Source organism: Anomalospiza imberbis, chromosome 5, assembly GCF_031753505.1.
Source record: "Anomalospiza imberbis isolate Cuckoo-Finch-1a 21T00152 chromosome 5, ASM3175350v1, whole genome shotgun sequence".
NCBI lineage: Eukaryota > Metazoa > Chordata > Aves > Passeriformes > Viduidae > Anomalospiza > Anomalospiza imberbis.
The window spans coordinates 48,319,169-48,341,605 of record NC_089685.1 but is presented as its reverse complement, the minus strand read 5'-3'; the positions used below and the strand labels follow the sequence as shown (position 1 = coordinate 48,341,605).

The 22,437-nt window shown below is 42.7% G+C and overlaps 1 protein-coding gene across 3 annotated transcripts in view; it reads right to left on the bottom strand.

The window, feature by feature from the left end:
• The window catches only part of VWF (von Willebrand factor), a 134,241-nt gene that overhangs the window by 93,936 nt on the left and 17,868 nt on the right, over positions 1 to 22,437 (bottom strand). For all 3 annotated transcript variants that reach the window (XM_068190569.1, XM_068190570.1, XM_068190568.1), the window contains 8 exons: positions 21,728 to 21,782; positions 21,039 to 21,197; positions 20,301 to 20,403; positions 20,004 to 20,212; positions 12,819 to 12,943; positions 5,287 to 5,503; positions 3,061 to 3,183; positions 524 to 635 (listed from right to left, as the gene is read on the bottom strand). In XM_068190569.1, the coding sequence (XP_068046670.1) occupies positions 524 to 635; positions 3,061 to 3,183; positions 5,287 to 5,503; positions 12,819 to 12,943; positions 20,004 to 20,212; positions 20,301 to 20,403; positions 21,039 to 21,197; positions 21,728 to 21,782 (1,103 nt within the window). The remainder of the gene's footprint in view (positions 1 to 523; positions 636 to 3,060; positions 3,184 to 5,286; positions 5,504 to 12,818; positions 12,944 to 20,003; positions 20,213 to 20,300; positions 20,404 to 21,038; positions 21,198 to 21,727; positions 21,783 to 22,437) is intronic.

Genomic DNA, 22,437 nt, shown 5'->3' with positions numbered 1-22,437 from the left:
GACTAACTCCTCTTCCTTTCTTTAAAGTGCTGGTTTTCCCCTCCAGTCTGGTACTCAGGGGTGAAAGAAAAATTGTGAGCCATGCTAGGAAGACTCATTAGCCCTGTAACAAGCTCCAAGGACATGCCTTTGGCTAATTCCTCTTGTGAAGAAATGGGGTTTAAAGGTTAAATACAAGTAGGAAGTCAAAACAAAGACACCACCGCTGACACTACCCAGATATGGGAACCTGCTGGTCTGTCTTATCCACAGGAAACAGGCAGTTCTCTACTCTTTGAAGGAGTGTGACCTTCATGTTGCTCTATCAGATCAAATATCCCTTTAAAAACGGAGCTGATTTTGCCTTTGTGAACAGCTCACTTCTTGGAAGGGACTGGGAATTCCAGTAAAAGAGCAAGCCCTTTGCCAGTGAAGGGAAAAATTTTTAAGGTAGAGAGATTTCTAGAAAGATAATGCAAAACAGTCACTGACCAGTGTGCAGTACATATCTACAGCAACCACACCAGAGCAGCACAGGGTTTACCATGAGTTGCAGTCCTGAGAGATGGTGAAGCCAGGAGGATAATGTTTTCCAGAGTGGATGCAGGAGCAGTCAGAGCTTTCAATGCAGTGTTCACCATCAAGGAGCAGCCCCTCTGGATAGGTCAGGTAGCATCAGACACGCATATCACACACACACACACAGGGACAGAAACATAAATATGATTAGATTTTCTTGTTCTTCATGTGCTTTGCCAAGACTTCATATGCATTATTATCCATACTTAGTCACAGACAGCAATAAAAAGGAATTAGGCTTGCCAAAAAGCCTCACAGGGGCTGGTTTCTGCTTTCTTTCTGGTGCTGCCTCTCCCTCAGACCTGCTGAACAAAGCTTTCCTGGTGCTCCCAGAAAAGCTCTTTGCTTAGCATATCCTCAGGTCCAGAACACATGTTGGGACATGGACAAATTAAATACAGGGAGCACAAAGTTAATAAGAGCTGGCCTGGGACTTGACTGTTTGAAAAACCATGAACTTCACTGGCTGCAGTAAAGGGTGTCCACACAGGTCTTATATTTGTCATAAGAGAACCAAAGATGAGGCAAAGTGAGGAATGAAGGAACAAATTTGGACACCATTTAAGTCTAGCAGAGACAATCTGAGAGAAAAAAGCCACTTCCGAACTTCTGCAGAGACAAAAAGCAAAAGGGCCAACTTCCCAACTTGTGTCCAGCTGCTGAGGTTTCCATATTACACAACCTGTTCTATAGAGAGAGCTCTTTATCCTCCAAGGATAAACGGAGGCACAAAGGAGTTACAAGATTTTTCTAAGGTAAAAACTTGTCCTTGCTTCTATTGCTAGTGTATAGTGCTTTCTATTCAATCACTATATGGAGAGAGAGTTGATATTCCCCCATTTTCATAAGAGCTGTTGTGGCAAAACATTTGTTTTCTTGAACACCCCTGTGCCTTCTCTTCTTCCAATTGCCTGCAGAGATTTTGGCTCTTTTCCCTGGCAGCAGCAGTCATCAATGACAGCAAGACCCAGATAAGTCTCCTTTCTCCTATTCTTCCCATAGAGCTGCTTGGAAAGATCTTGGCTGTAGAGAAAATCCTTCCAGTGAGAAAGAATCACAAGAAGATCTGAGCATTTAAGAGTGCTGTGGCTCTCCAGAGAACACAAGAAAACAGAATGCCTGCCTTTTTTCCTGGCAAGAGTAATTCCATTTACAGCAACTAATGTAATCATGAGGGGCATTTAACAGAGGGGGAAAAATTAAAAAATAAAGAAGACATTTGTCAAACATCCTTCAGATCATGTTTGCCCTTGGAGCACTGGAGGGAAGCTGAGTGAAGGTAGAATCCTCATCAAAAATCCCTCTAGTCATCTGTCAGATCCTCCCGGTTTTCTATCAAACTCAAATCCAGGTTCTTCCTTTCTGGCTGTGCAACAAATAGCAGTAAAAGTTTTGAACTGTTGATTGTTATTCTCATGCCCTTTTACCCTTTCTGTGGAGCTCCTGCTTCTCCGCTCCTCAGTTCCTCTCTCCTTAGACCTTTCCCATGCTGAACAGACCAATGCATCTACCAAAGGAAAAGTACAGCAGGAGCCCTTATGCAGCCAGTGGATTCATCTCCTTCAGCTTTCTGCAACACTTCCAGGACTGCACAAATGCAGTAGCTGGATCCTTCACAACAAAATAATCCCCGGAGTCTGGTTACATCACCTGTCACCTTCACAGGTCCTGCCACACTTCTGAACCTCCAGTAAGGAAGAGATGGGCAGCTGAATGGGAAACTACCAAACTCTGAATGCAGTGACTCCTCAAACGAGTCTGACATCACCATTATTGCCTTGTTTTGGAAAGCAAAGCTCTGCAAACATCCATCGCACTTGACATCTTGTACAAGGCAGCACTAAACACATCTGCACATTCACAAAGCCCAGACAGGCTGAAATGCAGAGATAGTCCTATTCAAAAAAAAAAAACCAAACAAACAAACAAAAAAAAAATGGAAGCATATGCTCTCCTCCTGCAGTTGTTTTAAGTACAACAGACAGAAGTAGAAAATTGGTGTGGCTGGGCTGTTCCCTTTAATCCAATCAAATCTCCTGTATGGAAGAGTCAATAATAAATTAAATTATTCACTTAAATCATGAAGACCTTTGAAACTGCAGTGCAAGCTCTACATGTACTGTTGCTGTGCAAGAAATTCCTTCAGTGCATTCTGTGCTGTTTCTTCCCCTAACTGTATTTGCCTCTAACCCAAGCAATTCAAAAGAAGTACACCAAAGGCAAGCAGTGTCTCACCAAGAAATAAAGGCAATCTTGGAATCTTAGTTGATACTAATTTTCACAGAAACATTCACTTTTTAGCTGGCCCTGAAAAATGGCCCTTTCATGGAGTGAGCATACAGGCGCTACAGAAACCGGATTATTCTAGGGCATGGTCCCAGAAAAAAGAAGTGTTTCTGATTTCAAGAAAATTTAAGGGAAGACACAGCTTTCCTTCTTCTAATAAAATAGGTAGCCTGATTGCCAAATGTTTCTCTGTAAATAACCTAGTAAATAAATTACCAGGGCAGCTGCAGCCATCAACACATTGTCCATGACAAACTTCATTGATATTCAGACTCTGGCAGGTTTTGGCACATGGGGATACACACTCCTTATATTCCATGCCAACTGGACATCTTGGCCCTGAAACAATTAAAAGAAATTAGAAATGCAAATTCCTCAGTAACTCTTAAACCAACAAATCCCTTCATTATCAAGGGCTGAACCAAAGAGAGACAAAAAGTTATGTCAGCTTCCAAATGATTATTTCTTTTCTAGAAGCAGACATTTTAGAAATTTTAGACATTTATTTAGACATTTTAGAAATATTTGATTTTCAATCTGCTGCAATATCATCTGTCAGGTAGCATAGTAAATGCTCAGATGTTAAAGCCAATTTGTTTTCTAATAAATTGAGTCTTAATAACTAAACCCAAGTGCATTAAGAATAATCAAACCCAGGGAGAAGTTGTGCAATAATATCTAAGCAATTTGGACAGACATGGTCATTTTGCACCTTAAAACCATGCACTTACGCCACTCATTTGTGAAATTATCCTGTTTAGTGTTTCCCGGGAGAGCCAGGAGACAGTTAAAACTCTGAAATCCCATCCTCCTTCTTCCAGAGAACCACCAGCTCAGGATAACACCCATGCCTCGTATCTCCACTGCTGCCATTATCTTGGCCAGGCCATTATGCAAACACACTATTACAGGCATTCCTTCTCTTCAATGCATACACACAAGACTGCGGGGGCATGAAGTGGGAAGAAAAGGTTAGAGCCTGCCCTTTCCAAGCCAATCCTCTGCTGAAGAGGTGGGAGGGTAACAAAGGAGTGATCTTGCCCTGGGTGCCCTGGGCTTGGGCACCAACTCACACTTGCACAGTGTGCCCAGCACTAGAATGCTTCCCACACAGCAGAGCATTCCATACTTCCATCATCATGATCATCTTCTGAGAAAGCACCATAGCACAGCTGAAGGGTGATAGAAAACTAAGCTGAAGGGTGATAGAAAATTAAGCTGAAGGGTGATAGAAAATTAAGCTCCTGCTGTGGCAGTGCATTTCCCTTTTTCCTGACTCAGGAGAAAAAACCAAACTGCGGCTCGTGAATTCAAGGGTTAGAAATGAGCTCCAAAGATCCTGGGATGACAGAAAGGCTCATTTCACTTGTGGCTTTTAATCAGACTTACAAAGAGCCCCAGCAAAAATGGGTTCTCTGGCTCACACCCTGAGCAAGGAGATGAGCTTTAATAGATCCCTTTTATGTCCCAATGGAAAGGTAATAAATTACTGCTAGAACTCAGACTGTAAAATCCCTAGAACAAGTGGCTGGCAGCATCTTGCTGCCCTAACCACTGCGCCTTCATAAAACTGAAGGCACCGTTTTCTTCAGTGGCGAATAGCAGAATATCTTTACCAAAGAACCAAGTGTTGTCAGTACAAATCAGACAGTTTACCCCATGAAGTCAATTTACACAAACATCCCAAGGAAAATGTCCTTTCTCATCACAAAAACAACATAAGAAAAATCACTGAGAACATTATATTAGTGGATTTTTAAAAATTATTTTATTGAATGCTCTGAATTAACCCACAGTTCTCAGCAGTAGGTGCAAACATGACTTTTCCTCTATAAATAAAATCCATCTCAGTCAGTCTATGCACTTCCTTGTTGCAAAACCTTAGCACAGATGCAATCAGGACCTCTGAACTCAGCAAAATTAGGCTAATAAAGTCAGCAGTTCAAGATGCAATCAGGATCTCTAACCTAGACAAAAATTAGATTAGAAAAGGCAACAACTCAATTTCAAGGCAATTGATTCAAGCAAATAAAGGGTGAAACAATTGTCTTTATGCAAAAACGTTAGAGAGCATTTCACAAAGATGCTGACTTAAAAATACAGGCTGGAAAGTGTCTTACATCTGAAAATAGCACCAAAACATCCTAGTCTATACCTTTGTGTATCAAATAAGCCTTTACTGACTATGTACACTGTGGTGGGACTGGTAACAGCTCAGGATCTTCTTTATAAATGGTTCAAACAATACTGCCTTGGGGACAAGAACTTCCAGAAAAGGTGAATGATGGAGAGCTGAAAGGGGGAGTGAGCAAAGGCACTTCCTTATAAATGAACCAGCCTCCTAAAAAAGCACCAGCTGCTTTTAACTGCAGGACAAAAATCTGTAAGACAGGCACGATCCTATTGGGGATGAGCAGCCTAGGAATAAATCTGCCAGCTTACTGCACGAGCTCTCTTCAGGCCACCTCTCCAAAATGACTCCTTCGTGAGCGCAGCTCCTGGCATACTCCAGTAAGGCAGGGCAGTGACAGTCCATGCCCTGGGGACAGGCACAGATGTCCCTTTCACAGAGGCGGACATACGGCTCAGGATCCACTCGATGGTGGCACCGGGAGAAGGTCAGCGATGTGCTCAGCAGCTGGCAGGTTTCCAGGACACCCTGCATGAGAAGTGAGGGGCAAAGGGACAAAGAGAAAAGGAGACAAAATTACTTCCTATAGTCTCAGGAAGACAAGGGAAAACTCAACTTTTCCAAGCACACCGTCACCACTGTTGTTAACAACATCACAGCTCTTATTTAACACCAATATACAGTTAATAATAGCCAAGAGTGAGCTCTACCCATTTACTACCCATGTAGTGAGCTCTATCCATGCACTACATGCATGGATACATTAATATACTGATTGTTGTAGAATGGAGTATCACATAAGGGATGCTTCACACAGAAACATGTCAGTCAGTCAGCAAAAGGATGGAGGCATTCTACTTCCCTTGGCTTTCCAGAAAAACTGGATGGTGCCTGGATTCCCAGAAAGGTGCACACAGCAACAGAGGGGAACTAAGGTAGGTAGGAAGAAAAACAACCAGCCAATCTTCTTGATAACAAGCGACCAGAGCAGGTGTCAGAGGGAAAAATTGAGTCTGACTGAAATCTTAGGAATGAAATTTGTCTTCCACTTCTGGCCACACGTTCCCATCACTCCTGCTGGCTTGTCCAAAGAACAACAGGTCAATTTAGCTCAGATAAACAGGAGAACAATAGCCCAGCAAAGACAAGCAATTTGTTCTGCTCTTCTCATGAGTTAAATCAGCATGGTGAGAGTCAGTGTGAGGGGAGGACAGCACAGGGGGATGGGAGGAGGTATCAAGACATCTTCTTTCAGACAGCAAGGAAACTTGCTAAGAGGAAACTTAACTTATTTCTTTACTATATATGTGAAACAAAACCTAAGGAAAACTTAGAGTATGATGAAATTCTCCAGGGAAGGCTCCCAAGTAAATTCTTTTGTGCGCATTATGTCACAGTTCAATGAGTCTGAGGTCCTCAGCGCAACTTTCTGAAAGGACGGCACTGAGTTTAGCTAAGTGAAAAAACAATTTTCTGGTACAACCCCAGCAAAACAAAGAGTTGGAACATAACCTTCTTGTACTTATTTGTCAGCATTTTATGTAAGCAAATGTAAACCATGGTGTATTTTGTAGGTGTTATACTCAGTGGTTAGAGGGGATGGCATATTCTTCATAGTGGTTCACAGTTAAAATTCATTACTTCTAAATAACTTTACATATACCTGAGGTGACAGCACATACAAGCTGCTGTGTAAAAAAAAAATAGTAATAATTAAAGAACACCTTGTTTTCTCATTTTCTGGGAGATTAAAAATGGAGATCAAAAAAACCCCACAGGAAAAAAATCAAGATGTCTTCTCTGAATGGCAGCTATGGTGCCTGTATAGGAAAACTGCTGAGTACAAAATACCCTTCTATTTTGTCTAAAGGGTGTTTTGTTCAGGTGATCAACTCAAGCTAGTACATGCCTGAGCCAAGACAGAATTTCTTACTTATGAAAACAAACCAACCAGAAATATCTGCTCCGTTGAGAATGTATTCCAAGTTTAGCAAAGGGCTCGGGGAACAACCACATGTGCAAAGAGGTTTTGAGCTTTCTGAGAAAGGACTTAGGGAACTTAAAATAGTGCTAACTGAGAGCTGGACATGGTTAAAATCAGAAATTCAGCTCCAGCCTGAATAATTCTGATCCCCAGACAGCACCCACAATGCTGAGCCAGATGGGAAAAGAAAAAGACACTAGAAGTGGGGGAGCGGGAACTACATAAATGGTGGTTGGTGCTGCTCTAAGACTCACAGAAGTACAAAAAAGCTGAAAAGGTGCCCTAAGGGTGGGAGTAACAACAACAGCAGCAGCCAAGAAAGCTATTAAAGCAGGGCTTGGAGATGAAACTGATAAAACCAAAAGTGAGCTCAGAGCCATTCAGAGGATGAGCATACAGCAAAACTCCTGGATCAAAGCCTTGATCCAGATAGTATCAAGTGCAGCAGAAAACCAGTATATGCAACAATCCCGTTTAGGGGCTGAGCTAATGAAGTTTCTTAAGGTAATATCCTGTTAATACCACTCAAACAGCAAAACTCTGTCTGTATATTCCACTAAAAGGAACAATTTAGATGGGAAGGTGACTTAAAAAACAAAGGAAATTACAAACCAAAAAAATTAACCCATTTTTCTTTTCCTCTAGTTCTTTGGTCTTGGATTTGTTCACTAACAGCATAGCTAAAGGCTGAGCTCCAGCTGATTATCTAGAAACCAAGTGATATATGTTGAAAAGCAACAAACAGTTCATTTTCTCTGTGTAAAGGTTTTCTTGCCATTCAAATTTCATCAGATTTTCCAGTGACTTTAGGCAAAAAGTTATAGCTGAAATTTTCCCATCTTTCCAACATATCTCAATTATTGTGACAAATAAGCTGAAATATGGGTAAATCTAAATAGATACAAAACCAAAAAATTCACCATGAGGGTGGCCAAAGAGAGGGTATAGAACCACCCCCCTTGGAGATATTCAAAATGTGAGTGGACAAGGACCTGAGCAGCCTGACCTAGGATGGCCCTGTTGGAAGCAAGGAATTGGACTCAATGACCCCTTCCAACTCTAACCATTCTGCAAATTATTTTTATTTTCATTCCTTCCTTTCTTTAAAACTCACTGCTCAGGCTGGACTAAGGGGTCCTTACTCTTTAGTTTAGAGGACAGTGGTGAATATTAGATATTTGTCAGCCTCAGTCACTGCTGTAACATTCTTGCTCATGAAAGCTGCTCCACACAAAGAAATAGTTAAACCCAACAGACTGGGGAGTGAAGCCTCAGGCTGAAACAGTGCTTAGGGTAAAGGTGGCTGCAAGATTAAAATTAGCAGGACTGACTGCAGTATCTGAAATGCACGTGAAGGTTGTAAAATTCCTCCATTCTCTTCTGCACTAGTCCTATTTTAAATGTTTCTTTAAATAGGTTGGTGGGGTCCTGACACTGGCAACCCTCAGCAGCCACAAAACTTGCTGACCTTCCTTTTGCCCCAGGCCCACCACACAGCGCTAGAGGTGGAATTTTGTAAATTCTTCCCATTTCTGTGGCATTTCCTTCTGCTGCTGCATGAACTGCATTTGTCCACAGCTTGACAATTACCATTAAAGAGAGAGAACCTAACAAATAACAGAAGAAATCAAAGACACTGTCTCGTTCCCTTGAATTTAAGCCCAATGGTGTGCAGATACACGTATGGATTCTCCAGAACACTCTGGAAGGGTATATTTTTGTGCCACTAACTGGGTATAGTTTTTCAGAAAATATATTCCATAGAGAAAGATTTAGCCTCCTACTTTTTCAAATTAAAAGTATCCAAACCCAGTATGTTTAATACACCAAATACTGGCTGTATGTTTGAGCAGACTAGGTAACAACTTAAAGAAATCACTTCCCTTAAATGCTGATTAATCTGATGAAAAAAAAAAGAGATTTTAGATATAGTGGGCCTCACTTTCACCCATGTAATATATTACTATATTGTATAGAATTATTTGGGTTGGAAGGGACATTAGAGAGCCTCTTGTCCAACCCCCTGCCATGGGCAGGAACACCTTCCACTAGAGCAGGTTGCTCCAAGCCCCACCTAACCTGGCCCTGAACACATCCAGGGACAAGGCTGGACCTCTGGACCTTTGCTGGACCCCAACCATGATGAATTATGGTCGAGAGATGAAAATTTGTACTTGTTTTCAGATCTGGGAATGAATGCTATTTCTTTATTACATATGGAAGTATTTCATGGGATAATGGGGGAACTGTTTCTTACCAACTGCAATAAGAGCTGAATTTCAGCAAAAGCAGAAATTAGCTGAATTTTAATTTCAATAATTTTCACATCTAACATACTATAGGTATAATTTCCTAATACGAGAAGAAAAAAGGAAATAATACAGTGACCTCTGGCCACCACACATCATTCCTATTAGAGGTGAAATCTACAAAATAAAGGTAATGAATAAGAACAGTAGTCAATTGCAATGCTTGAAATGATACACATTTTTGTTTTCAAGGCTGCCTTGCTGCCATCCTTTTCCAGATCACCCATTTATACTTTCAGATCCATGTTACCCATGCTGTTGGTCATCTTAGAGCCTGTTAAATTGCAGTACTTTGTTGAACAGCCTAAACCAGTGAAAAAAAAAAAAAGATCAGACAATGCAGTGAGGCTCCTTTTGGGAAACTAAACTTCAGCTGGCAGGGCATGGTAGGGAGGCTTTCCTCCTCCCTCCAACACTGCTCAGTTTGGAATGCTCTCTGGATCCTGAGGCAAGGCAGCTAATCACACTAAGTGTGTGTGTGCTTTAGAGGTGGAGGGCAGGGAAAGGTCCTGGCAACAGTGGGGTGGTAAGAGTGTGAGCTGGTTCAAGACTTCTCAACTGACACACAGAGCCAATAAACAAGACAGAAACTTCCAAAAAAAATTTTTCAACATTTTTTAGGATTTAAAGATAAAGGAACATCAGGGCTTTCTAATTCCACTGCACAGAAGCATGCAATGGTTTGAGTTGGAAGGGATCTTAAAGATCTTCCCATTCCGACCCCCCTGCCATGGGCAAGGACACCTTCCACTACCCCAGCTTGCTCAGACCCCCATCCAACCTGGCCTTGGGCACTTCCAGGGATAGGGCAGCCACAACTTCTCTGGGCAGCCTGTGCCAGGGCATCACCACCCTCACAGGGAAGAATTTCTTCTTAATATCCAATCTAAATCTGCTCTCTGTCATTGTGAAGCCATTTCCCCTCATCCTGTCATTACAATTCCTGCTGAAAGAAGCCAGAAGCCATCTCTCCCAAGGATGCTGTTGGCCAGGGAGGGGGGGCAGGCAGAGAGGGTAAAGAAAACCACAGACCTACCCAGTGTGGGTGCACTGGGGTGGGAGGAGTGCCTTGAAGCAGAGCTGTTGTTTCCCTCACCTAACAGCTGACTGCCTGGCAGGGAGGGAGGCTGGGAGACCAAGGAGATTTACATTCCTGAAGCTGAGGCAAGCAAACAAAGCACACTATTAAAAAGCCCTACACTCTTCAGCAGACACTTGTTTGGTCGGAGTTCTGTTAATAGTGCTGTGTTTATTCTTGTACAGTGAATAAATTAACACCGTGTTAAATGCTGTGAGCTTATGAACTCACATGAGAGAATATAATTTCATTCAGTTTGTGGGAAAGAAAATTTTATCAACAAAGCATCAATATTTAACAGAATCTGTATAAAATCCAAATTAGTTGTACTTGACCCATCAGACTGGATTCCACCCTGCATGCCACTCCCCAGCCTCAGCTGCAATGTTGACATTTCTAAACTCGCCTGAACAGATAAAATTCAAGGAACCACAACCAGTCACAAGAACTACCCTTTCTCTAGAGCTGTAACCAGGTTTAAAAAATCATAAGATGGTTTAGGTTGGAAGGGACTTTAAAGATTACATAGCTCCACATCCCTGCCATGGGCAGGGACACCTTCCACTGTCCCACGTTCCTCAGAGCCCCATCCAACCTGGCCATGGACACTGCCAAGGATGGGGCAGCCCCAGCTGCTCTAAGAAACTTGTGCCAGGGCCTCACCATCCTCACAGGGAACAATTTCTTCCTGATATCCAATCTAAACCTGTTCTCTGTCATTTTGAAGCCATTCCCCCTTGTCCTGTCACCCCAGGCCCTTGTCCAGAGTCTCTCTCCATCTTTCCTGTGGGCTCCCTTCAGGCACTGCAAGGCCACAATGAGGTCACCCCAAAGCCTTCTCCTCTCCAGGCTGAACAACCCCAATTCCCTCAGCCTTTCCTCCCAGCAGAGCTGCTCCATCCCTCTGATCCCCTTGGTGTCCCTGCTCTGGCCTGGCTCCAGCAGCTCCCTGTCCTGTTGGAGCAACCCTTTCCCTAAAAAAGCCTAAGCCAGGTTGGGACCCCTCATGCTTTGGTGCTTGGCACCACACACCTTTACTCAAGTCAGGTGTTCAGTCTGCCCCAGCCATGACAGAAACACCCCCCACACACCACCTCTACCCCAGCAAGAAACATCAGCTGGAGATTTCCAACCCGAAATCACTGCTATAATTTCTCAGCCAGTTTTGCAGGTAGTGAGGCTGAACTGCTGAGGAGCATGAACATCCTTCACTGAATTTCACAACACATCTGAAGCATCCCCATCCAAAAGCTTAATGGTAGTATAAAGAGTTAGAACTCTGCAACTTGTCCAACTCTTAGTTAGCCTTTTCCAGGTAGCTGGAAAACCAGCATCCAGGTTAGCTGGAGAGTAGATCTATTCCAGGAAGTGCTAATACTCTTGAGAAACTATTTGTGTCTAGTTTCGCAAATACCTGTCTACAGGACTTGAATAGTGAGGAACTAACAACTACATTTCAGCCTCAGTCACTCTGGTATAAATCTAAACCTGGCACCCAGGAAATCATTCTGATTTACAACAAAGTACATGGAATCACTTGTAACCCCTCAAGGGATGAAGGCTCAGTTTACCACGACAGTCATAACCTGTTAACATCACATGCTTCAGTAAATATTCAAAGCTACTTTCTTCCCTGAGCTGGTGACCATCTGCCTGCATCCACACCCTCTCTAAGGGAAACAAGAAACTTGTTTGTACTTATAAAAGACAAGAAGAAAAAGGTTGATGCAGCAAAGTGGGTCGCAGAGTTGGCCAAGGCAAACAGTTCTGTGTTTCTTCACTAAATCAGCACTACTGTCTGTACACGTAGCTGAAGGAACTTCCTCCTGGGAAGGAAAATAGCTTAGTAACACAGAGCTTTTGGAACACCAACAGAAAACAACTCCTCTGTCAAAAACAGCCTGGCTGGAGCTTCTCCCTCCTCTGCTGACTTCCAATATAAACTGCAATAAATTCACAAATACCATTGAGGAGGCAGTGCCCACAGAGGCTTCAGAACTGATGCTTCCCTGCCGGCACAATCAGAAAGGGAATTCCCTAATTCCTCATTCTGCAAGAAGCACTGAAACACACCTTTTCCTAAGTAACATCATCACTTCTTTGGCAGTAATTCACACTTCAGCCTCAAACAAGCTAATGTTTTCTTTGTTTAATGACTGGGGTGGGGGGGGAGAGGAAAGTGGTTATAGGTAGGTAGGTAGATAAATAACAGGTTTAGGTTGGATGTCAGAAAAGGTTCTTCCCCCAGGGGGTGCTGGGGGACTGAAGAGGCTCCCCAGGGAGTGGTAGGGTAGCCCCAAGGGTAGGATTTTGGGGCTGTCCTGTGCAGGGCCAGGAGCTGGACTCAGTGATCTTTGTGGATCCCTTCCAAATCAGCATATTCTATGATTTCTGTTCTTCTGCCAAAGGGCAGGCAAGTTGCCTTTCAGGTAGGGGAGGACTGAAACCAGAATGGCATCTTGCAGCACCAACCTTCTCTGCCGTATCAGATGAAATGTTGCAGGTGTTGCTTGGAGTCTGCACTCTCTTGCAGTGCTTGTTTTCACTGTGCAAAGCCCAGGAGTTGGCAAAATCGTAACTGTTCCCCACCAGGGTCCCTGGGAATGAAGAAGAGGAGAAGCAACATGGCTGTTTGAGGGGTTTTAAAAACAAGTGGGCATTATTGGCTGCTATTAAGGTGATAGTCTGCCAAAAGCTCTCTTTAAAAATATAAACTGTTGTATCAAACGGATTTTTATTCCAAACAGATTGACTGTAGGAAAGCCACTATCAGTGATATGGATTTTGTTCTGCTAAGGACGTCTCTACACTCAAGGACAGACCAAAGCCTGCAGAAAGCAGCTCCCACCTCCCTCGCGCCTGCATGAACGTGGTAGGAGTTGCTGCTGGTCAGCTACAATCTGCAGGAGCCAAAGCATGCCTGCACATCTTCTTACCACTTAAAAGTTGTCAATAAAACACAAAACATATTAGAGAGGCAAACAAACCCATCTGCTTTCCCTAACTGAAGAAAGCATTAGCACTCTTGATCCTAGCTAGCCTTGATTTTTCTCCTGTCCAAAACTAAATCTCGTGTGCAAAAAAGCTTAATATGCACCATCATGGTTTAGGCCCATCCTCTTCCTCAGTAAGTTGTCCTGAAACATGCTCCTCTATCCCAGGACAAGCAGCTCCTGGCCCAGGCTCACCAAAATTTGCATCAATTTTGCATTAAAGCAAAGCTTAATGAGTTTGTATGGCTGTGACTTCCCAGGAGATGCAAACCACCTCTCTGCTGCTCTTGCTCCATCCTTCTGAGAAGGGGGATCCTCCCAGAGAGGGAATGTTTCCTCCACCCTCTTTTGCCACCCATGGCCTTGCTAGTTCCAGGACTATCTCTGGCTTCCTAGTGTGGGTACCTGCTACTAAAAAAAATTGTGACCCTTTTTTTGTAATTTTTTTTTTAATTTGTAATTTTTTTTTACTTTTTTTTTTTTTAATTTTTTAAACCCCATTGTGATGCCTGTAAGAATATCAATTGCCAGGGTTAATGCATTCTCAAGACCTTATGCAGAGGATATATTGAAATACAAGCCTGGCTGTATCTGAAAACCAAAAGAAACTAAAAGAAATTCTTCCCAAGTATACCTATAGACTATTTAATAATATATATATGTATAGATAATAAAAATTCCATTGAGCTCCCTTTTTAGTACAAACACAAGGAATATATAGACTACTAAAACCCTTCCTAAACTATGGGGTAGTCATGAAAACTGCACTGAGAATGCTAAGGCAGAGGTATTAAGACCTGGAGACTTTTTTGTAAACTAGAAATTCGGGGCTTTTAAAGGTAGCATCCATGAGGCCCACAGCAGATAGCACAGGACTCCCAGGGAAAGGGGATAAAAGACAGAAAATTTTCATCTAAGCAGCCAGGACTCGGAAGAAGAAAAGAAATGCAGCAACAAGAAGAACACAACCCTTTAGCTTACCACATATTATAAACATGAAAGCAGCAATGCAAGCCAGCCTGAGGGGAAGCAAGGTGCCAGATTCCCTTGTGTTTGCAGTAAGGCAGCCTTTCCCTAGCAGGTGTGTAACAGGAGCTGGGCTCTGCTCTGAAGCCATGTGTCTCCAGCTCTGGATGCACATCCATGCCAGGATTCCGGCTGGCAGCTACCAGGCTAAGGTTTGAAGGTCAGGACAACTGTTGGCCCTAAAATACTGGTCACTTGTTTTTTCATTTCTCTCCTTACATTAATTTTTTTTCTTTTGCAATGCTTGTAAATTTATACCTCTTATGCAGTTCTTTTATGCAACATTTGCACTATGTGATTTTAAATCTTTGTTTGCTGCATTCTATGACTCACCCTTTAAGTGAAGGGTCTGGAGAGCCAGTCATGTGAGGAACATCTGAGGGGCTCAGCCTGGAGAAAAGGAGGCTCAGGGGGGACCTTCTGGCTCTGCACAATTCCCTGACAGGAGGGTGCAGCCAAGTGGGAATCAGGCTCTTCCCTTGCTCCCAGGGAACAAGGGACAGGATGAGAAGAAATGGCCTCAAGCTGCACCAGGGGAAGTTCAGGTTGGACACCAGGAAGGATTTCTTCATGGAGAGGATTGTCAAGCATTGGAACAGGCTGCTGAGCAGGGTGGTGGAGTCACCATTCCTGTAAGTGCTCAAGCAATGACTGGACGTGGCACTCAGTGCTCTGGTTTAGTTGACAAGGTGGTGATCTCTCAAAAGTTGGAGTCAATCCTGGATGTCTTTTCCAACCTAATACTTCACTTATTTGATGAGGATTCAGGAAGAAAAATGAGGAGAGAGAAATATCCCTAACACATCTGACTGCTCTGGGTAGAGGGAAGAGCAGCCTGCCAACATCCCTGGCCTTTCCCACCTGACACCTCCATTTCCTTCTGCTAAACAACTTGAGAAGGGAGAAGAGGAAAGGCAATGGAAGGGACAACACAACAGCCTAAAAACTAATCTGGGGTTTAAGTGGGCAGGTGATACTTTCAACATAATCTGGCACTGCAATCCCACCACACAGTGGGACTGCCCTCATCTGTTGCACAGCAGAGTTTTGTTTTGCCTTCTGTCCTTTCTGTGGTCATGTCTTCGTTCTGGAAGCACCCAAGATTCTGCAGAAACAACAAAACAACTCCCTCATAGGGCTCATCAGAGCCCTACACCCAGAAGCCCTCCATGCAGCCTGGGTGGACTTTGACTAAAGCACTGGTTTTGCCTAAGACTTGCAGGAAACGTGTTGAAAGCAGAAGTTGTCACAAAATGTAATGAAAACAAAGGATTTGGACAGAAGTGCATGAAGAAGGGACAATCAGATGCCTGATATGGACCACAGTACAGATCCCAGCAGGTAAACTGGCTGCTCAAAAGCCGAAACCCCCAGGCAGCCAGCTAGGGTGGAATCTCCTTTTAGCATGCAAGATGGGTTCAGGAGGCAGATATTAAAGGACAACACAAATCCCACCTGCTGCCAACACCCCAGACACATCACAACATCCGTGACCTTGCAGAGGTCTTTGAGGAGAGGGCCACTCCCCCACTACCTGAGCAGCAGGCAGGGTCTCCAGGGGTGTCCTGCTGGACTATGCCTTTAGTGCTCCAATTGCTGCCCTCACGTCTTGTCTCCCTTCAGAACAATTTTCAGATTGGTGATGGCCACTCTTCACAGCAAAATCCTTGTTCACTGTGATTATCTGAGCCTCCAGTCAGTTCTTTCTGAAATCTGAAACTGGCACCAGCTTGTTTACTTTGACACTGATGGTCAGGCAAGCAAAGCATCAGGAAAAACCACCTCATGCTCTGGGCATGGAGCGGGAAGCAGGAACCCAGGAACCCTGACCTCCTTCCCTGGACCTCCTGCAGATTTTCCAAATGGGCACAGGCCCATCAGATAACTCTTTCTGGCTCTGTTAATTCATCTATAAAAATAAATGCAGAAATTTGGTCAAGACACAGTCCTGTGTGTCTTAACTGGTAAATGGAGTCTCAGTCAGGGGAGGGAGGGTGAGGGTGGTTTTTTTTTGTGGGTTTTTTGTTGTTGTTGTTGTTTTGGGCACTTTTTTTACATAGTTTTACATTATTCCAGACAGGCAAAACTATTGGTAAGGCTGCCCAAAAATTGATTCATAGTTTGCATCAAATTAATGATATGAAATAAAGTCACAGGCTGTAAAATCTTTCCTGCCCTCTCCAGATCAATGAATGTAAAATCAGTAATATTGAACAGGAGAGGGAAAGAACCCCCTCCAGAACTCTACAGCCTAGTGATGCAGCCACACTCCTCACAACAGAAAGATCTAACTTCAATCCCAGATCCTGAATAAAGCACATGGGCTGAAGGTGGCCAAATAGGTATCTGAGCATCTAGAAAGAACTCAGCTTCATGTTTCTGATATGAGCAAAGGCTGGCAACCAGTTAGAAGTGCATGCTGAGGTCAGAAAGCAGAGCCTAATCAACTGGCAAGTCTTAGAAACCTTCACAGAATGGCCATAAAGGACCAGACCTTATCTGGCAAGAAAGAGCAGAGAGGAAACCCTTCATTAGGGTCTAGGAGAAAAACAGACAAATGACCAAACACAAACCCTAGAAAGCTTCCAAGACATTTCTTTTTATATTTTAGTTATGCTTAAAGTGTGAGAACAAACTCTCAAGTTTTAGCTTGGTTTTGCTTCCAATAAACAAGCAAGTCCATAGAATAAAATCAATGTTGTTTGTCAGTCTGGACAGGACACGAGCACTTCTCCACAGGATGAGCTATTGTAGGAACCATGTCAATGGCAGTGACTCAGCACCCCAGCCTGTCTGAAGGGCAGTGGGTCTGCAACTTTGGGAAAAGGTTCTTCCCCCATAGGGTGGTGGGGCACTGAACAGGCTCTCCTAGGAAATCATCACAGCCCCAAGGCTGCCAGAGCTCAAGATGCATTTGGACAACATGGTGGGATTGTTGGGGTGTCCTGTGCAGCGCTGGGATTTGCTGATCCTTTCAACTTGCTGGGTCCCTTTCAACTCAGGATATTCTAGGAACTCCAAAACCTACTGGAAAGGCTTTTTTGGGGGTTTCAAGAACTAACACCTAAGGCCTTCAAAGCTCAGTCCCACCAGTGTTAATTTACCAGGCTAATTTTTGTTCTCATCATTCAGAGCTCCAGACCTCAACAGCTGAGCACCCAAAGTGTACACAGAAGCAATGTGTGTTATTCTCTCGTCAGATTTTCATCAGTTCTCCCCTTCCACGCTAAAAACACAGTGAGGAGTCATAAGAGCATCATGAAAACAGCACGTTTGAATAGATTATAGAACAGGAGTATAAATATATCAAGAGAAATGAAAAGCAATTACAGTGTTCATTAAGTTTTAAACACATTTCTGTTCATGCCTCCTTTATTTACCTGCTGTAAGTGGTAATATCCACTTACAGAACAGGTGCTTTGCCTCTTCATTCACCACCACCCTAAAAACAATTCAGATGCAATCAATGAAGTTCTATATCATATTCCACTTTAAGGGAAAAATCGGATTAACTCTGTTCTTAAACCACAATAATTTCTTTCCCTAAAATATGGAAAAATCATATTTTCATTTGTTTCCACTGCATGTTATTCTGAAGCTCAAAGATCTCAACACATCTCTTACCAACAAAAATCCACCCCAGAAATGTGATTTATTAGAACTGAGGCCCCAGTCTGATAAATTCCAGGTTTTAACAGGAAGCAATGGACACACCAACAGGACAGTTCAGCCTGCTGGCAACCTTAAGGTAACCCTTCACTGCCGTCAGATCACTAAGTCCTTACACCAAGCTCACATCCTTGGATAGGCTGACCTTCAGGAGATCTAATCAGCCTGAAAGGAGAACAACTAAAAACTTCAGCGAAAAGAAAAGGGTAAAATGCTTCACAGGCTCCCAAGAGGCTGCCTACTTTTTCTGTTTAAAAAATAGTACCTCTCCCAGCTGTTTGTGTTGCCCCCACCTGGAAGCTAGATTCAACAGTATATTAGAAAGCAAACAAAAACAAGTGATCTGAATTATTCCATAACTGATTTACTTGCAGCAAGTTAAGAAATGCTCCAGTGAGCCAGCAGAGCTGCCAAGGAGACAAACAGTGCGTGGGTGTAGTGACGTCCCTCACTGATACAACAAATTCAAACATAATTCAGTTTAATTCCTTCTATATTAGTTTAAATGAAAGGTCTTTTGTATCACTGGAAAAACTGGTGGAATTGCTGACACACAGTTCTATTCTTCAGGCTAAAATCACAGATCTGTGTATCCACACAGGTGGGTAAACATGAGGAGATCCCTGACTTCTGTAAGAGACACAGAAAACACATTTTCTCTGCCACCTCTATTATTTTACAGCTCCTCCAAGCAGAGACCCTGTCATGGAATTTATTACATTCCAAAATCTGTGGTTGTGAATGGACTTGTTTTTTAAAGAGGGAAGATACAGCCTCCAGCATGTAAAACAATGCATTCATTCCAAATACAGCATGAAACACACTTAAACATGAGCAGCAGAGGGGCCTTTTCTACATTTGAATAATCCAAAGCATTACAGTCTCCTTTTTTCTTCTGCTTTTTCTAAGGGCCTTACTACTATTTACTGTCTCAAGAAAAAGCCATAAACTTCCTATCTCATCTCATTCAGAAATCAAGGGATTCAAGCCCTGGCAAGGAGTTTTGTGACCAGAGTTTGTTTCTTATTATTTAGATTGCTGAAGGACAGATTAATCATTTTAACACACCATGAGATCTATTTTTTTTTTTCCTGTACACTGAAGTTATGCTTATGTATCCTGAGTGCCGTAGGACACATCTCTGGAGCACTGCCAGGCTCCTTTCCAAGCTGCTTTGCCTTCCTTTCTATCTTCAGTATTATTTATTTTTAATGCACACTTCATGTTATCAATCTAATATATTAATGTATTAACTAACTTCAAACCTCTCCTCTTCAGGTAAGCACTCAGAATTAAAAGACACTCTGAAATACCACAAATCAAGACCAATCCTTCAAAGTCTCATTCAGGGCTTTTCAGAAACTCTGAGTCTTCACACAAAGGTGTACTGAGCAGCAAAGGTGGTCTTGCCTCTCATTCTCACCAGGAATTGCTGTGATATAAGGTGCAGCCCCCCCATCCAACAGCCCTTACAGGTGGTGAAATGTCATTAAAAGGTAACCCCTTTATAGAACAGCATCCCACACCAAACCTGCAAGCAGCAGGAATTTAATCTTCTGCTGTTGCATCTTTCTCTTCTTACACTAGCTATTCTTACTACCTCTTGGCTAATTAATGAAAAATTAGATGTTGAATCAATGGGTATTTCACACAGCTTTTTTACTGGGTCTTCTTCTAGCCAGTCTCTCCACATGAATTAACCTGTAGCTTTATCTTTGCATTTGAAAGTTTCCAGGTTTCTAAACATGCTACGTTCAGATGCCTGGGCTTTCCTCAGGAATGAGATGTGACTGCCATTTCCTTTCAGGAGAAAGGAAGATGAAAGGACTTAGATAGCTTTTCAACACACAAAGTTGAGGTACCTGACAGGTTCTGTAGAAACATTTTGCTGGATCAGCAACATCTTTGTTGAATCAGGAAAAGTGTGCAGAGCATCCATGAAAATACAATCAGTTAGTGGTAACCTTACCTTCCCGAGTTCTGAAGTCATCCTCAAGGAATTTATTAAAATTGCCACACAACCCACAGGTCTTATTATAGTGCTTTTCTTGAAGGAGTATCTGAATGTTTCCACTGGCATCAATCTTCACCACAAAGCCGTGCTCATCGCTGGATATTTTATTATAACCTGCCTCCTTCTCTATAAATATACCATTGGAGGCAAAAGGTATGGAAACCCTGTGGAGAAAAAACAGGAAATTCTAAGCATGTGACACACACAACCCATCAGGTGGTTTTTTGCTAGAATAATAGTTCCTACAGGTACCTTTTTTCTTCCTGCATCACAACTCCATCTAAAGAAAGGCGAAGACTGAAATATTCTCCGAGATACAAAGAGAAACCAATTTTGTTCCCATCCTGGTAATCACCTGAAGATATGAAACACAACCAAATACTCTTAGTTCTGGGACTCAGGAAGACAATTTATGGCCAGTAAAGACTTATTTTAAACTATGACCAACACAGAACAGTTATTAGTGAATATAAAAACATCTGCCAAAGCAGTTGGTATGAAAGTCACATACAGTTTTGGTACATATATCATCACTTCTATGCCCAAGAATAACTCAGCAGAGGCCTATGCTAATTCCAAGGTCTTCTGTCCTAGAAGGTGGGATTTTTCTTACTGGTGTGTGTTTAGAATACAGATAAAATTCGTTCTAAAGGGTTGTATAGCTCTTATTCCTGGACTCAGCTTTAACTCAGCCACATCTCCCTGAAAAATAGAAAATTAGTAAAAGTCTTCTTTTTAGTAGGAGTAGTAAGAAAATCCCTGCTTCTCAGCTTATCTATGTATGAGCTACATTACCAGAATGTACCAGGGATAACAGAAGCCCCAGAAGTAATCCCACTTTCCAAAACAAGCCCAAACAACCCCAATACAACCCACAGACAAAAAAAAAAAACCCCAACCATGACCCCCTTTTATGCAGTGGTCCATCCTATCTGACAAAGGAGAACTATTTGTCTTTTTTCCCAGTGATGGAACCCAGTCCAGACTCACCTAAGAGCGTGAAGGAGTGCTTGTGACAGTCCCCAGCAAGGAGGTAGCTGCAGTACCCAGCAAAATTGTACAAGGAACCATCAAATGTTTTGATGTGATCATTCCCAAAAAGGCTGCAACGGGCAACTGATGACTCCTGAAGTGAAACCCCTGATAACCCTGGGTATCAAAACACAACATTAACCTGCAATTTAACACAATCATTTTGCAGTTCAGGAATTTCTCTGCTGGAATTTATCTCCACTGATGTCCTGGTGGCTTCTAGGCAGACTGTAAGCCTAGTATGGCAGTCCATAGGATCACAGCTTTTTTAAATTATTATATGCATTACTGAAATGCCTTTTTTTCTCTCTGTTTCCACCAGCCCAAACCTTGCATAGGTAAATTTAAGTTCTGATCCTTTGAGGAATGCCATGTGTTCATTTGTGCCTGCCTGCAAGCCAGCCCACTAAAGCCTATAGGGCACTAGGAAAGCCCCATATCCTGTTCAGTCAAACATCCCTGACTTCAGGGAGTGTTTGGGACTCAAAACAGTGCCTGTTTCAAGGTAAACAGACAAAAGGAATTACTTTATTGATGCCTTCAGCATGGTGAGAATCATCCCTGAGTCAGTACAAAAAGGGGAAGGGGGCCCATATCTCACCAAAAAAATAGTGAAAATATATTCTAGTCCAAACCTGTTTTCTTACCTGCGATTACAGTGGCCAGCAGTAGGTTTGTTTGCAGCACTGTCAAGAGAAGCATCTGTTAAAAATCAAAGAGATAGCTTAGAATATTCTTAGTTTGAGACACAGTCTGTTCACAACTCCTCATCACTTTCTGTCCTTTCTTTATAAAGAAAATTATTATTGAGGCTCTGCAACATTTCAGAAAGCCATATTCCATGCAGACAGTTGTGGTAATTCAGCTGCCCTCCATCCTGCTTTAATGAGGTAATCTAAGAGAGTTAGTAATTACTCTTTGCATGCATTTTCACTTCTCATGGCACGGAAGTCAGCTATCTCCATGGGAAATGCAGCCCAACACACACCTATATCCCAATTGCACTCAGCTAACACCCTGCACACAAAGCCCTTCAACACACAGCATTATTTCTCAGCCAGCCTGATGTGAAGATGCACCCCAGACTGGTTCAGCCAAGCTGGCTCCAGTAGAAGTCACCTCTGCAGCACAAGATTTGCACCCTGTCCAAAGGGCCACAATGGGAAAGAAAGAACATACAAGTTTTGCACCAGCCAGCAGGTTTATTTGGCAGACCATTGTAACCACATAATCCACTGATTTCAGGGTTATAACATGCTTGAGATAAGGGGCAAGAAGGAAAGGGAGGAAATCGTGCAGAGATTAGAGACCCAGGGTGAAAATTTTCATTCAACAAAATCAATTTTAGCATTGCCTC